The sequence below is a fragment of the Papio anubis genome, chromosome 9 (genome assembly GCF_008728515.1).
Source record: "Papio anubis isolate 15944 chromosome 9, Panubis1.0, whole genome shotgun sequence".
NCBI lineage: Eukaryota > Metazoa > Chordata > Mammalia > Primates > Cercopithecidae > Papio > Papio anubis.
Window position 1 is genome coordinate 57,196,669 of NC_044984.1, and position 16,304 is coordinate 57,212,972.

General features: G+C 43.4%; 1 protein-coding gene and 1 pseudogene across 3 annotated transcripts in view; one reads left to right on the plus strand and one right to left on the minus strand.

Moving 5' to 3' along the window:
- Positions 1–573: 573 nt before the first annotated feature.
- Positions 574–16,304, minus strand: part of PPM1H (protein phosphatase, Mg2+/Mn2+ dependent 1H) — a 288,361-nt gene continuing 272,630 nt past the window's right edge. Inside the window, exons 10-11 of one of the 3 annotated variants that reach the window (XR_004176102.1) lie at positions 3,633–5,256; positions 574–3,493 (exon numbers count right to left, since the gene is read on the minus strand). Coding sequence is in view for 2 of the 3 variants with exons in the window: in XM_031650590.1 (XP_031506450.1) it covers positions 6,885–7,047 (163 nt within the window). In the remaining variant the exon portion in view is untranslated. The other 2 variants (XM_003906709.5, XM_031650590.1) reach the window with 2 other exon arrangements.
- LOC116269080 lies at positions 7,752–7,848 on the plus strand (annotated as a pseudogene).

A 16,304-nucleotide genomic window follows, 5' to 3' on the forward strand; every position in this document is an offset into this window, starting at 1 on the left:
AGTGCTGGGATTACAGGCATGAGCCACCCTGCCTGGTCATTTCAAATATTTTGTTGGTATTTTATAGATTACTTTTAACTTCCTGGATTTTAGAACTAAGCAGAATTAGCATACTCTGATGCCTTATCCCACCTGTTATGGTAACTTTTCTCTATAAGATGGTACATTTTACTAACCCTTTGTCGTACTTAAAATGCTTAAGCAATGAAGGGAAGTCTTGATTCTTACTGTCTTTAGCAAGATGGGGCTCTAGGCCTCTCACTTAAGAATACCTCTTGGGAGTAATTCTTTTCTCTGAATTCTTCATGTGTTTACTGATGGTATCCATGGTAGTTCCTCTAGAGGCATAGTTGAAATGTATTAGTCTTTACTGTTATTCCTGTGAAGGCTTACAGTGTTGGCATCCATTCCCTTTGGATTTCGAGTCTGTGTTCACAGTTGATAACCTCACATTGAGCCATGATACTCTTTGTATCATTATCATTACCTGATATAAAGAAACCAGACCATTACCTGACCATGACCTGATATAAAGAAACTTCACATTGAATTCATACAAAAGACAGAAAAAAGTTTTGCTGAATATGTCCTATATACATATATATAATATTTTATTTTAAAATGTCATTGAACATATACATTTCTTTAGCTTTTTCCAGGGGACATTGCACCTAAGTTTCAAAACACACAAAATAGATCCCCTTTACTAAACAGTTTTCATTTTTGGGTTACAAAAAAGTCAATGTTTCACAATCACAAAGCATAAAGGTACATGGTTCTGAAACCATTTCCAGGCAGATTTCTCTCATTCACTGTACGTAGGGTAGTTTCGGAAACCCAGACCATGATCCATTCCTTACAAATGATCTCCACCATGGGCCTCCCTGGGTCTCCAGAAAAAACAAACAAACAAACAAAGAAAACTGGGGGCAAAACAGGAGTGAAATAATAACCTCAGGACTCAGGAAACAAACACAAAATACTTGAGGGAGATCAGAAAAGTAGAGGACACAGGTTCTCCTTCAAGTACATCACAGTAGAAAACTACAGCACATTTACAGCCTTATTTGGTCACTCTACCTGATTGCTACATGAACAAAACTTCACACCTAAGACACAGAGGAAAAATTAAAGCTATTTACACAGATAACACTGTGGATTCGAAAGAGCAGTCCTCTGCAGAGTGGCACTCCATCTGACAAAGGCCACAGTCCTCACAGAAGAGGCAAGTCAGGCTGCTCGCATAGCATCCTTTGAAAAATCCCAGTGTACAAACATGCGCCACATCACCACACAGAACCAAAGTCTGCTCAGAGAGGTGGGCTACGGTGTGTAGGCTGCAACCTTTCTCTGCAATTATAAGTCCTCAAAAATCTGAGTTCCTCACATAAAATTCTGTGCTGTGGCCAGACCTTGTTTTACCATTTTCTTAGATTGGATAACTTTTAGGATCAGCCTGGTTGTTCTTTGCATAGACAATGACTCTCACAGCTTTCTCCAAGTGTCCCAGAAGCACTGACTTACTGAAAATAGAATCTCATCAAAGCTTAGCATATTCACTCTGAAAACAGCGGGGCTGCTGGGTCACTTAAGGAAAGCTGAGAACCTCAAACCTGTGGAAGGGAAACCAGTGACCACTTGTGGCCTGATAAAGTTGATTGGCAGGTGAGGAAGGGGATATCAAGAGAAGAATCAGAATTTTAAAGACATGGGAGATTTGTCCCTAACATTTTCATACGAGTGCTCTTGTTAAATGGAAAACCCTGCCTGCATGGGGAAGATCTGAGGCTAAATCTGGATCCTGGGACTGTCATTCTTCCCCACCACCATCTCCCTGTGGCTGTCATTCTTCCCTGGAAGTGAATGAATACTGAGAACACAGTAAGAGGAGGGTGGTCACCGCTGACTTCACAAAGCCTCATGGAGGTTAAGTTGTTTAAGAATTTAAAAAGTAAACACCCCAAATCCTCCAAAATGGAATACTGTGGAAAATAACTGAAATTTCCACTGCTTAAGGCTTTGTCCTATTAAGACAGCTGAGTACTTGGCCTAGTCCGATTTTCACCTTTCTTTTCCACCTCAAGAACAGTTGCTAGGCATGCGCAACCGCAGCAGAACACACCCTCTACCTCTCTGACTGCTGACACTGGCTACAGGAACAAGGCTTTGGTTATCATCTAGCAAAATGCCACAGAGTCTGGACGGACTGAGTTTGTTCTAAGGAAAGGAGTTTCACCAGATAGTCTGAAGAGGCCCAGCCCAGCAAAGAGATTTAGAGCAGAAAAGCCTTTCATTAAAGTAGCCACACACCCCTCAAGACAACCATAAAGACTTGACTAGGACATCAAAAGCTTTTTATGAAACAAGACTTCCTCTGAGGCTATTCGAGCAAGCAAATTTGGCTATAAGTCAGATACGCAAGATTTCAGAACTGTGTATAAATACGTTCTGCAGAGTGTCGAAGTGTGCGTCCTTTGACTTTTCCAGGAACACACCAAGGGCCAACCCATTATGTAGACACAGTTACTGTTTCAGGACTGGGTGACATGGGGCCTGGGTAAAAAATAAGGCCAAAATTGAGTAAGCTCAATTTATAGAGCGATATCAGTGCTGGGCAGATCTGCCATGCTTCATTTACATCATGTTTCCCACTTTTGATTTCTTCACCTCATTTATAGTCTTCCTCCCATCCCCCAAACACAAATATGACTTTATCTTGTAACTAAGATCTTTCCACCCTAGGGGGCTTATGGAAACACTTCCTGGATGCCTTTCTAACTAAAACCAGCAGGACTAAATGCTCAAGATTCTATAGAGGATTTAGAGACGTAGAGGTTTCTAGAGTTTTTCCTGAGATGTGCCATAGCAGTAAATGAATTGGTGAATTGAGTAGAAGGTAGTTGTGACATCTACACCCAAATTCTTACTCTGGTGGCTTGAATAAAACTGGAGAAGCTCAAGGTAGGGCCCAGATAGAGGCCCAGGAAAGCAAGTAAATGAAAGGCAGTGGGGACACAGGAAGAATCCCAAAGACGGCAGCTCAGGGTCCTCTATGGAAGACTTGCTCAGGTTTCCTCTTACACATGACTCTGAGCACCAGGACAGAACAGGGAGTGGACCACACTGCTGTCGCATGCCTGAAGGTTTTCCCACAGCATCAGACTGCCAGGAAGCAAAGCATTTTCCACAAACTTCTCTCCACAGAGATATCTGGGGTAGCTAAGATCTACTGCACGGGGAGGAAACGTGCCGTCAGATGAAGACAACTCCTGACAAGGCGGAAGTCCCATTCTTCCCAGGCCAACACTTCCACAAACACCGGGTGGCGTGAATTCCCACAGGGCTTCACCTGCCAGACAGGGCGCGGTCTCCACACCGTGGAATGAGTTCATTCCTGAGTAGGAGGGGCTCCAGGCCTTTTCAAATACGATATCGACAACTCCAGAAATGCAGGTGATTTACTGCCCTGGAGGAGAAGTTTCTCTCCTCTCCTCTGGGGAAGAAATTCAAACAAATGTGAGAACTGGAATTAGCTGTCTAGCATTCTGGGGGGGGTCACATCAGTGACCTTTTTCCTTCTTGGGTCAGAAGAGTGTTTTAATTACTCAAAGTTGTCAAAATGGTGGCAATACCTCAGGAACTCAGCAGGAAGACTAGGTAATTTTGTGGCTGTACAAGTCTGCCTAAGAGCCAGAAGTTTTATAGTCTACTTGGCCATTCCTCCCAGCAGAGAAGTAGCAGGTAGATACGGTGCGCGCTGTGCCTGCGGCTGCTGCTCTTGTGGTGAACACTCAGATGTGGGATCTGGAAGAGCTGGGACATGATTCTCTAGAGAAAAGGAGCACAGCATGGGAATGGCCAGTCAACCCATTTCAAATGCTTTTATTAAAGTGCCCCCCCATCCCCTGCCCCGAGGGGCCTTGCACAACGATGATGGGGAGAACAGAACTGCTGCTCCTTGACAGAACTCTGATCCTTACACTTTGTTTGGAGTGGGCTTGGGGACAGTCACAAGCCATGAAACCTGAATCCAAAATGGTCCCCAGACGAGCTATGGTGAACCAACAGATGCAAAGAACTTCTTAAACTGCTCTATTAAACACTGCTTTATATGTGTCCCCATGACACAGAAAAGTGGGATGGGGCCAGCCATTCCAGAAATGAAAATCCAGACTCTCACAGAGAACCCTTGAGACACACAGGGAGACCACTGAAGACAACAGAGGAACTGCTGGTCCACAGAAACACTCATAGTTTCATGAAAACACACTGATTTGGTGAGAAAATGCAACTTGGGAACAAACGTTACACAACAAAGATCCTCTGTCATGCAGGGCACCGGCCCAGATGCTGCCTGGGTTGTGTGGGCTGGAGGATGTGGGGACAACCCAGCCTGGCTGGGACTTTGACGCAGAACTTCCTCAGCAGGGTGTTGGAAAGTCCCAGGCCTGTTCTATGGAAGGGGAAAAAAAAAACAGATTCAAGGAATGTCAAAAACTGAAAAAATATAAAGTAAAACAAATCCCTGCCTCACTCCACCACTGCCACAAAAGAATAGAAACAGAGAAGAAAAAGAATAGGAAAGAGAAGAACAGAAGAATAGAAAAAGAGAAGGGGGCGGGGGTCAGACAGCAATCCCTGAAATAAATCTCAGGCTTCCTAGAAGGTGGGCACTTACATTTTGAGGCATGACCCCTACTTTCCAATGCAGCACTTTTTAACCCGTAGAGAAGTTGGCAGCTTGACAGGCTGAAGAGTCCTCTGCCATTTACACCTGAAAATGGCTGCCCCAGCTACTTGAGATAAAATAAATATGACATATATACCCCAAATAGGCAATGGCCACCTCGGAGGCCTACAAAAGGAACTGAAATACAACACTTGGTAGCAGCCTTTGTGTTTTGCTCTTGTTGAGTTGACCTGTTACTAAAGAAGAAATGGAAACCAAAGGGTCATCTTGAAGCATAGCCTTTTGGCCGTGAACTCCAAACCTGGGCTGGGAAGAGACTGCGTCACTTGGAACTCAGCTGGGGCACTTCCCAGTTCCGTCCTGCCAAGAGGCATCCCAGCTTTCTTCCCCTCTGTCCTCCCAATCCCCTGGGCCTTTTTCATGACAGCTTGTTTCCATGTATTAAAGGAATGACATATACAGAAATGTCATCTCCTGAGCCCAGTCGGTCATTAGATATCCGCCATCCTCTGTCCTTCAGCACACCCCGGGCACGCATCACCAGGTCCTGAGCTGCCAGTGTGTACCTGTGCAGGAGAGGCAGGAATGAGACAGTCAGTAGAGCATCAGGCAGAAGCCAGGGTTAAGTGAGGCTGGGAAGGGGGAGGCATCGCTATAGTTGTATAAATAAGTTTCAAATACGCTTACAATAAGAAAAAGTCAAGGTCATCTTTTCCCAAAATGTAGGACACCTAATGTGAGATTATTGTTTACATGGTAGTGGGATAAGGCACTAAATATAAATACATTAGATAATGTCTTACATTATTCACCTGCTCAGTCCTCTTTTGATGTTTTTGATTATATTGAGGGCAGTCTCAGTTTGCTGCTAGTGTATCTCAAAGAGCTGCTCAAGCTCAGAGCTTTCCATGATAAATGGTATCTAGCTAAAAAGGTACATGGGAAAAATAAGGACTTTCGTTTTCAATATAGTTAGTTTTAGAGTTATGTTGCTTTTGTGACAAAGAATAGTCATTTTCTATTGTAAAAATCATTTAAATTTTTAAAAATGAGTTAAGGAAAAATATTAAAAATAATACAACATAGCAGAAGCATATAACAAGAATGTGAAGAGTTTTTTTTGGTAAATGATAAGTCTTGGTGTGAGTGAGCTGCTTACTTGTCAATGTCACCCTCTCCTCTTGAACAATGTAAGTTCAGCAAGAGATCTCTTAAGAATTTGAAAATAAGATTGCTGAGATTTAAACTGTAAGCTTAAGGAGAAAGAATGACACTATAAGCTGATGGAAAGTATTAACATCTAGGAGAAAGACTAACTTGGGAGGTGATTTGGGTGGGTATGGGCCTGGGTTAGCCCTGAGGCATAAAAAAATGAGACAAAACATTGGCAGGTGTCTATCCAAACACTGACCAGAGCAGAGGGGGAGTCATAGTTGACAGCCTTCAAAGGAACTTAGTTCCACTGGCAGGGTCATATTTGGTGTGGGATGGACTACTCTCTTAGCCTATACCATTAAGCATATGATTCAGCTTTATTCTGATTTCGTGTTCACCAAAGAACCTCCTGATTATGATCTGCTTCCCTGCATAGGCCTGCCTACAGGAAAGAATGAGCTAGTCATTTGTACTTTAAGAATATCCATCAGTTATATTTCTCTGTGTAAATGTCAAGTGGCATTTTGGTTTACAGATCAATCTTGTGAGCTTGGTTAAGGTGAGACCAACTCTGATAATGAATCTCTTTTTTGTATCTTGATTAAATCAGTTTCTGAACCTGAAAAGCTAAGAGCCAGACTGGTAAATCATCAAGATAATAAATGTCACCGTAGAAGTCCTCTTGGAAGCCAGCCTGTAGGCCTTTTACAAGGGACCACCCTGATATTGCTAGTGACCTTTCTCTACTTGAAATGTCTCAGTAGTCTCGCCTTCAGAACTGTGAGTTATGGAATTCAGAAAACCAGAAGCCTCTCCATTTCTTTTGCTAAAATTCACAGACTTCCATGTTGAGAACTGCATCATCATTACATTATTTAGGAACAAGTGCTCTAGCAAATGATCCCAGGACTGTGAAGATTCCAAGTTGTACAGTATTTGAAGATCAAGTCTATTTGTACAGCCCAGATAGCAGACAGAAGTGTAACATACACCACAGCAGAAAGGATACTATAGTCAATAGAAATAAATACCTTTCCTTCTAGAGGATGGTAGTAGGTGAATAATTTTTTCTATCTGTATTGAGAGAATTATCTTTGAAGCAGAAATCTTTAAGTTGTTCTTGAGGGAAGATGCAACCAGTTTGTCCTGAGGTTTTCCTCCTCTTGAGATCAGGAAATAAAGGCCTCCAAAGAGGTCTTTGGCTGAAGAGTCAAGTAAATATCTCAAAATCAACATATTGCAGCTCATACACTATAGTCAGAAGAGCCTCTCAGCTGCTCACCTCATGTATTAGTTCGTTCTCACACTGTGATAAAGAACTACCTGACACTGGGTAATTTATAAGCAAAAGAGGTTTAATTGTCTCACAGTTCTGCATGGCTGGGGAAGTCTTAGGAAACTTACAATCATGCTGGATGGCGAAGGTGAAGCAAGGCATGTCTTACTTACATGGCAGCAGGAGACAGCAAGTGAAGGGGGGAAATGCCACACTTTTAAACCATCAGATCTCATGAGAACTCACTCTCACAAAAACGGCATGGGGGAACTCTGTCTCCATGATCCAATCACCTCCCACTAGGTCCCTCTCCTGACATGCGGGGATTACAATTTGACGTGAGATTTGGGTGGGGACACAGAGCCAAACCATATCACCCCAGCTTACTCTTAGTTTTATATTAAATTGTATATGAGACATAAACACGTGGGGAAAGGCCACCAGCCACCAGAGTGACGTTTATTATCCTGGTGATTGACCAGTCTGCACCTGAGCTTTTTAGGTTCAGAAACCTGGCTAAGTTTATTTGCCTATCAGGCCTGAACTTACCTTAACCCAGCTATGAGCTGACTAGACATAGAAAATTATGGTATGCTATGAGAAAATATGCCTGACAATAAAAGATACTCAATCCTTTTGTAGTTCATAAGCGTGTTTGAGTTTTCACACGTGTGAGATATGCCTCCCTCAAACCTTGTTACTACATTAGCACATTAACCATGAGACATGGAAAAAAAGATAGACACTCAAAGATGTCAAAAAACAGATACAAGAACTCAAAACACAACTCTGTATGGTTATTTTAAGCTCCAGACAGGCCTCAACAAGTCCTGCAGTCATGGAGAAATGACTGGCTTTATTAGATTCATGAAAGATGAACAAGAGACCACCCTGATGCTGCTAGTACTAGTGACTCTGCATATTTTTTAAATGGTCAAAATTAGGTTGGTATTTTTAAAAAGCAAGCATTAGGTCACCTAGAAAAGATGGCTACCCAGGAAACTCATTTCCCTGAGGGCTGTAGATAATTAAGGTTTCATTCTTCTATATGGTTATTGCCTATTCCAAGATAACTTCCTTTGAGATTGCTTCTCTCTTCACCATCCACTGTTTTCCCTTAGGTGCTGAACTTCCTGAGGGAAAATACACTCTTGCTTTCCCAATTTATTACTTCCCATTGTCTTCCTTTGTCTCTTACCAGTAGGCCCAATACCCTGCTAATCTGTCCTCTTAAAGCTTGATCCAAGGGCGGCTTCTCAATACTTATTCTGGTTAACCCCTTGTGTTCAGCAGAAATACTGCTGACTATTTTATCCTTAAAAATCTCTGTTCTTCTTGAATTCTCCTTTCTTTCTGGGGCTCCCGTGCTATAACCCACTCCAAGTTCTCCTGTGACTGGGCTTCCATGACACACAGCACAAGTCCTTCTCTCTGATGCTCCTTCTTAATTTCCTTTGTAGGCCCTAACTAAGACTCAGGAAGAACTCAATGAACACTAATTTCTTTTTACTTCCAAAGTGGAACATCCCCAGCTATCATCCTTAGTTAATGATATCCTAGTCTCTTAGGCAAGAAATCAGTGTTTTTCAATGCCACTTTCACACCCTGATATTGTTCAATTATGAAATCCACAGGGCAGGGTGGGGCTTCTAAACTTTGCATTATTATTATTATTATTTAGAGACAGGGCCTTGCTCTGTCATCCAGACTGGAGTGCAGTGGCATAATCATAGCTCACTGTAACTTCGAATTCTTGGGGCCAAATGATCCTCTCGCCTCAGCCTCCCAAGTAGCGAGGACTAACGCATATTCCACCATGCCCAGCTGATAAACTTTGCATTATTTTTAGTATATTTTATTAGTAGCACATGGCTAATTAAAACAATCTATATAGTCACTAAGATAATTTTGTTTATTGCAAAAACTGGTAGATCTGAACCTATATTTTGCAGTCATATATACATATACACACATATGAAAACTTATTTTGTGTTTTTAATTTATTATGTGCTTCTTTCCTTCTTTCTTGTTTTCTGTCAGGTTGATAGCTTTAATATTCCCCTCCTCCAACTGGTTTGGAAGTGTTATTTCTATAATCGGTTATGCTTAAGTTTTTAATATACAAGTTAATCATATTTCTGTCCTCCTCCTGAAAATAAAAGGACCTTAGAATGTGTTCTTTCATCTTCCATGTTACTGCCTATTATTTTTTTTTTTTTTTTTTTTTTTTTTTTGAGACGGAGTCTCGCTCTGTCGCCCAGGCTGGAGTGCAGTGGCCGGATCTCAGCTCACTGCAAGCTCCGCCTCCCGGGTTTACGCCCTTCTCCTGCCTCAGCCTCCCGAGTAGCTGGGACTACAGGCGCCCGCCACCTCGCCCGGCTAGTTTTTTGTATTTTTTAGTAGAGACGGGGTTTCACCGTGTTAGCCAGGATGGTCTCGATCTCCTGACCTAGTGATCCGCTCGGCCTCCCAAAGTGCTGGGATTACAGGCTTGAGCCACCGCGCCCGGCCTACTGCCTATTATTTTAATTCACCTTTTTTTGAGCCTGCCTTAATCATTATCATTTACAATCTACACTTACATAAATAAACCAACATACTCACTTCTTTGCTTTTTTTCTAACTATTCCTTGCTTCTGGATTTAATTTCCTTCTATTGAAGTACATTTTTAGTGATTTTTTTTTAACAATGGTCTGTGAGTGATAAGCTCACCTAGTCTTTAGATTAAGAAAATCTTTATTTTTACGTTTGATTTTGGCTATAGATTTATTGTTATGCAATTCTAGATTGTCTGCTATTTTCCCTCAGCAGTTTGGAGACATTATTCTGCCTACTTCTGACTTCTACTTTTTTTGAGAAGTCTGTCTTTTATCATTCCTTTATAGGTAAATGACTTTTGTCATTGATAGCTTTCCAAGTTTTTGTTTTTTTGTTGCTGATATGAAGTATCACTAAGACATAACAAAAAGGAGCTTTTTATTTATCACGGTAAGAAATTAGTTTTGCTTCTTCAAACCGAAAACTCCTGAAAAATTCTCAGCCATCAATTTTTTGGATATTGCCTCTCCTCTATTTTGTAGATATTCTCCATAAACTCTTAATAGATTTTATTTTACCTTGCAGATTTCAACTTCTCTGTGATATCTTTTTTTTGTTTTGTTTTTTTTGAGACGGAGTCTCACTCTGTCACCCCGGCTGGAGTGCAGTGGCGCGATCTCAGCTCACTGCAATCTCCACCCTCCGAGTTCAAGCAGTTCTCCAGCCTCAGTTTCCCGAATAGCTGGGATTACAGGCACATGCCATCGCGCCCAGCTTATTTTCAGTAGAGATGGGGTTTCACCATCTTGGCCAGGCTGGCCTTGAACTCCTGACCTTGTGATCCACCCACATTGGCCTCCCAAAGTGCTGGGATTACAGGCGTGAGCCACCACACCCAGCCTTATGATATCTTTCAATTCACTAACTCCCTTTAGCAGTTTACTATGCATTTAGTGAATTACTTTATTTCAATGACAGTGTTTCACCATTGTGAATTTCTATTTGGTTCTTGTCCAGATTGACCTCTTCTTACCTTATAGGTTCTATTTGCACAGGTTTAACTCTCTTCTAAATTTGTTCTGTTACACCCAGGTTTTCTTCGAGGGCCTGGAGGGAAGGCTCTGTTGTATTTGGTTATTCTTTCTCATGGTGGGTGTAAAGGGAAGACATAAGCGCCTCTTCAGAAGGGGTTGTTCACTATGTGCCCTGGGTTATCCACAGAGATTTAAAATTTGCCTTTACTGAGGGGCGGTATGAGTTTCTGTAGTGCTAGAACATGTTCATTTTAGCTTTTTGTCTTAGGATCCCCATACCACAGGAGTAGTATTGTTAGAGTAGGCAGTTAGGTAGACATGAGCAGGACAGGGGAGGGCCCTGCCACAGGAATGTCTGGCGACCATCAGGTGATGGTCAGGCAGTTGTTAAACCCTCTAAAATAACAACTGGTCACAGCCGGCACCAGGGAAATGCAGTCTCCCAATAGAAAACACCTGGCCAGGTGCAGCGGCTTAGGCTTGTAATCCTAGCACTCTGGGAGGTCAAGGCAGGCGGATTAACTTGGGCCCAGGAGTTAGACACCAGCCTAGGCAATGTGGTGAATCCCGTGTCTATAAAAAAACCACAAAAATTAGCTGGGCATGTGCCTGTCATCCCAGCTACTCGGGAGGCTGAGGTGGGAAGATCTCTAGAGCCTGGAAAGTGAGGCTGTGCCACTGCACTCCAATCTGGGTGACAGAGAGACTCTTTCTCAAAAAAAAAAAAAAAAAAAAAAAGGCACCTGAGGCGGGTGATCAGCAGCTTCCTGGTAAGATCTCAGGAGACAGGAGAGTGCGCTCAAGCACATGCACCAGGAGGCAAAATGGCGGAGTTTAACTGTCATATGACCTTCCTCCAGAAACATTCAACAGATAAGGGAAAAACGAATGAGCATGCGTACTTCAATAAGCACACTGTGTATGCAGCCCCTCCCAAGTGTTGGCAGGCCACTGTGCATGCAGACAGCCCACCCCGAGGGAAGAATCAGGGGAGAAGAAACGCAAACCATGCCAATGTATAAAACCCCAAGTCAAAGGCGGATGAGGTACTTGGATCTCTCAAGTTGGCCGCTTGGTCCTCTTCCAAGTGTACTTTACTTCCCTTCGTTCCTCCTCTAAAACTTGCCTCAGTCTCTCACTCTGCCTTTTGTCCCTGGGCTGAATTCTTTCCTCCAAGGCAGCAAGAACTGAGTTGCTGCAGACCTGTGTGGGTTCGCCGCTGCTAACCACATGAGGTCTAACGTCACATTTTTCCTGTGTGGTAAACCTACCCAGACATTTCCTCCTCCTCATAAAACCTCAATCTTGTGAGGCAGCTGCCCTCATCCATGTACCCGTGTGCTTCAGAAGGGTAAGGACAGCCCCGCCTGAGGGAGAAGTTTAGGGAAGATTCCCAGGACTTCTTCTTCCTACCCTGTTCCCAGGAGCTCAGATTCCTTCACATGGCTTCTCTCCGCCGGCTTCACCAGTGCATGTCTATCCCTCCTTGTCCAAGAGCAGTGTGCATGGACAACTGAGCCGTTAGATGCTGCACTCCATAGGTGATAGTGCAAATGCTCTAGGACCAGCTTCCTGACATTCCCTTCATGCCACAGGAGACCCGGCATTGCAATGAAACTCAGCAACAGCATTCGGGGAAGATGAAGTCACTTGCAGGAGCTTTCATAGATTCATCAACTCAACACAAGCCCGGGGACCCAGCTCTTGGGAGAAAGCTTTTCGTGTCACCCCCATATTGGGCCAGGCTGGTGGCCATTTCAGAGCTCATTTGCATCCATCTTCAGAGCCACCCTGCCATATGAAATGCATGAAATCCTTTGCAAGGCTGCTTTAGGTCAAGACTGGGGCAAGAACAAACAACTTTCTCGGAAGAGAAAGAACTGCTTCTCCTGCCCCCATTGTATTCTCCAATTTCTACCCTATGGCAGGGCTTCCTGAGTTGGTGACAGTGAAAGTGCTTAAGGTGGTACTAAAACAGAGGAGGGCTTTATTGGTTTTGTTACTGAGGCTGAACACAAGGGCATTTATGTGCCATCAAAGGAGAATTGTAGAAAGTGGTAGGAGAAAATTTGAGTCAAAACATACTGTATAACCAAAAAAATATCCAGAGCAGCCAAGAAGAATATGGTACAGCTGAAGACAGCGAATGGGAGGTGGATTCTGTTACACACCAACTGGGACTATGTGGCAGCCGGAGCCTAGCACTTCTGGAAGCTGAGTGTGGAGCAGCCCTAGTACCATCACTGAATGCTGGGCCAGGCTGCATTAGACAACTGTGGAGGAGTTTGAAATGCCCACTCCTAATGAAGCGTCTCCCCAGGAGACATGTTTTGAATTTGGGGAACATTTTTCTTCTCTAGCTGAAGCTTTCAATATTGATCAGCAAAGCTCTGCTGAAAGCAATGGCTGCTGGGCAGGGATCAGACTTGGCAAACTTCACAGGGCTCGGGCTCCGAGGAGGAGGGAGCAGAGAAAGGACAGCAGGGGAGGCATGGAAAACAAAAAGGAAGAGGGGCTGAAGAGCGATGGGAAGGCCAAAGCTCTTTTCATAACCACTGACTCTTAAAGTCAGGCGGAAGGAGGCCATAAATCCTCGATTGTCCCCTTGTCCTTGCAGATTCTGTTGCAGTCCTTAGTTCTTTTCCCTCCTAGTGGATCAGAAAAGGGCTCTGGGTGTCAGCGTGACTTGCCCAGGTTCCAATCCTGGCTTTCCCACCATCCAGATGGGTGGCTCTGGAAAAAGTCCTTAGCCTCTTGGAGCCCCTCTTTCCTTACTTAATAATAGTGCAGACCTCCAAGGCTCCTGTAACAGCTAAATGTGATCTTTCCATAAACATTCAGCATGGTGCCTGGCACACAATCAGAGGTCAATAAATGTTAGTTACGTTCCTCATTAGATATTAAATGCCTTTCTCCTCCCCAGGATTTTGTCTTCAGTCATCTACGTCTTATAGTCTGTTTTTTGAATCTTTAGTGTCTGAATCAGCACAAGAATGTCAAAAATAAGTCAATTTCAGGCTGCAGGCTATCACCATACCCTAAAGTTCTTAATAGTTCTTGTTGGGTGGGAACTTCAATTTGCCATTTGGATGGTACAGACAGGGTCTTATAAGAGGGTGAGTAGTGGCAGGAACTGGGGAATTAATAGCTTCCAAATATTTGCATATAAAAGGCAGCCTCCATCTGCTGACACCCGCAGTAATACAGTGTGATGGGAACAGGAGGAGGAATCCCCTTTGCATTCTGAGCAGGCCTTAGAAATTTAAGAGGTAGAAAAAGCTCTCCCAGCTTTGGAATGTTGGCAGGGGTCTATGGCAGTGGCGTCTTGGTGGGTGGAGGGTCAGGGGTGACTTGGAAATGGTCTTTGTTGTGCCCAGAACTAGCCAATTCATCCTAGGAGGAGGCACATCTCTTAGATTCACTGCTGGGAGCTGGTCCACAGATGCCCCTTGTGTAGCTCTGGAACCAAGTTCTGAAGCAGGTGAAGCTGCTCATGCCAGCTTCTATCCCCCATCAGGTTATGGCGATGCCATTCAGGCAGAATACCCTGAGACACCAGAATAATGATGACTGTTGTCTGCAGTGCTGTCACTGGGCTCACTGGGAGTTTGTGTGCTGCCAGCAGACACAAAGCTGCAGACTGGAGGGAGTTTCCCACCCCCATGAGAGAGGGTGAGAAGCCCTGCCAGGCCTCATCCACCTCTATGCACCCTGGCACCGGTTCCCTGGTTTCTTAGGTGATAGATTTTTAGTTCAAATTCCAAATAGTGACATTTCAATACGAGTGGGCATAATAGACTATTTCCTTCTCAATCCTCCCTGGCAAGTCCTGTGAAATATCCTGATGTGGCCACACAGCTCTGCCACATAAACACCCTAAACAGGATGGGATGGTGGCTGTTTGTGTGCTGTTAGAGGCTGCCACAGCCAGGACCTCAGGCTGACTTCTGAATTCCCACAGATCTGAGTGTGCTAAACATTGCAAAAGAAAGAAAATTGCGGATTTTATCTAGTCTTCAAACACCAGATCAAACACTCATGAAACTGAGATGGTGAAAAGTGGAGGAAACCCTTCCTTTTTGCATTTAAGGCATAGTTTTTGAAAACCTTATGGCATGCTAGAAATTAGTTCTGCTAACTCATGGAAAGCTTTCATAAAAAGAATCTTTGTATTTTCCCAAAATAAATTTCATATTATCAGGGTAATGCAAACTAGCATTTAATACTTGCATTCATGCCTGTTGTCAGTGTTGGAGTTTTACTATTAACCTTTCACAGATTAATCTCTTCCTTCCAAGGCACACAGCCATCTGAGCCAAGGAGAGTGTGGATGTGAAGACTGACAAGTGTGGACATCAGGAAGGCTTTTTTCATTAGAGACATTCTCCGTAGGGTTTATGGTATACTGGTACTTACAGATTTAATACCGCATAAAAAGTCCCTCAAGGGTCATAACAGGGAGACGGAGGGTCATTAAGTCCAGGATACAAAAAAAAAAAAATGAGGTGGGGCCAGGCATGATGGCTCACACCTGCAATCCCAGCACTTTGGAAGGCCAAGGCAGGAGGATTGCTTGAGACCAGCCTGGGTAACACAGTGAATTTCTTTCTCTTCTCTTTTTTTTTAAATAAAAAAGAAGTTTCCACAGACAGGTTTGGGGAAATGAAAAACTAGAGCAAAGCCTGCACAGTTTTGCCTGGGCACTAGGAATGTGAAACCACGTGCATTTCCAAGTTTGGTTAGCTATTCCCTGGCCCATTACTCTTGGTTTTGCCCACTCCCTTCCCCTTCAGTAATATTAACAATTTATTCCTTTCTGACAAAATGGTAAGCGTCGTCGTCTTTGAGCGTTTACATATTTGCCTCCGTTTTGAATATTCTTCCCAGGAGACCCCCTCCACTGAACCTCCAGCCTTACAGAGGGGACGGTCAGTTGCAGATATTTTGCGTCAGAAAACACTTTCCAGGTTTGAGTGCCTTCTCCAAATCATGTAGGATCTTTAGGGCTTAAAAGAGAACCTTATTGGAATTATAAGGAACCAGAGGGCTGTGCAGCCCAACCGCCATGACCTGCAGCAACCCCACTCCAGAACGTTAGCGCAATGCATTTCCTAGAACAGTTTATTTCATGACCCCACAAGAGTAAAAGAACTCCAGTACCCTAGAACTTAAAGTATAATAATAAAAAAAATTTTTTTTTAAAAGGCAAATTTGAAAAATATGAAGTTACTTAAAATGATAAATAATGTTATTTTTTAAATATTAAAATATCTTGAATAAATATGTCACACACAAAAAAAAAAGAACTCCCAGCTTCCCTACAGTTCAGGGCAAACTCTAATAAAAAGAAAAAGAGGTGCCATCTCCTTCTTGGCATCATGGCCACCCTCAGACCTCTTGTAGAGCCCAAGATTGTCAAAAAAAGAACCAAGAATTTTATCAGCACCGTGTGACCAATATGTCAAAATTAAGCGTAACTGGTGGAAACCCAGAGGTATTGACAACAGGGCTTGTAGAAGGTTCAAAGGCCAGATCTTGATGCCCAACACTGGTTATGGGAGCAACAGAAAAACAGCACATGCTGCCAGCTTCCAGAAGTTCCTGATCCAC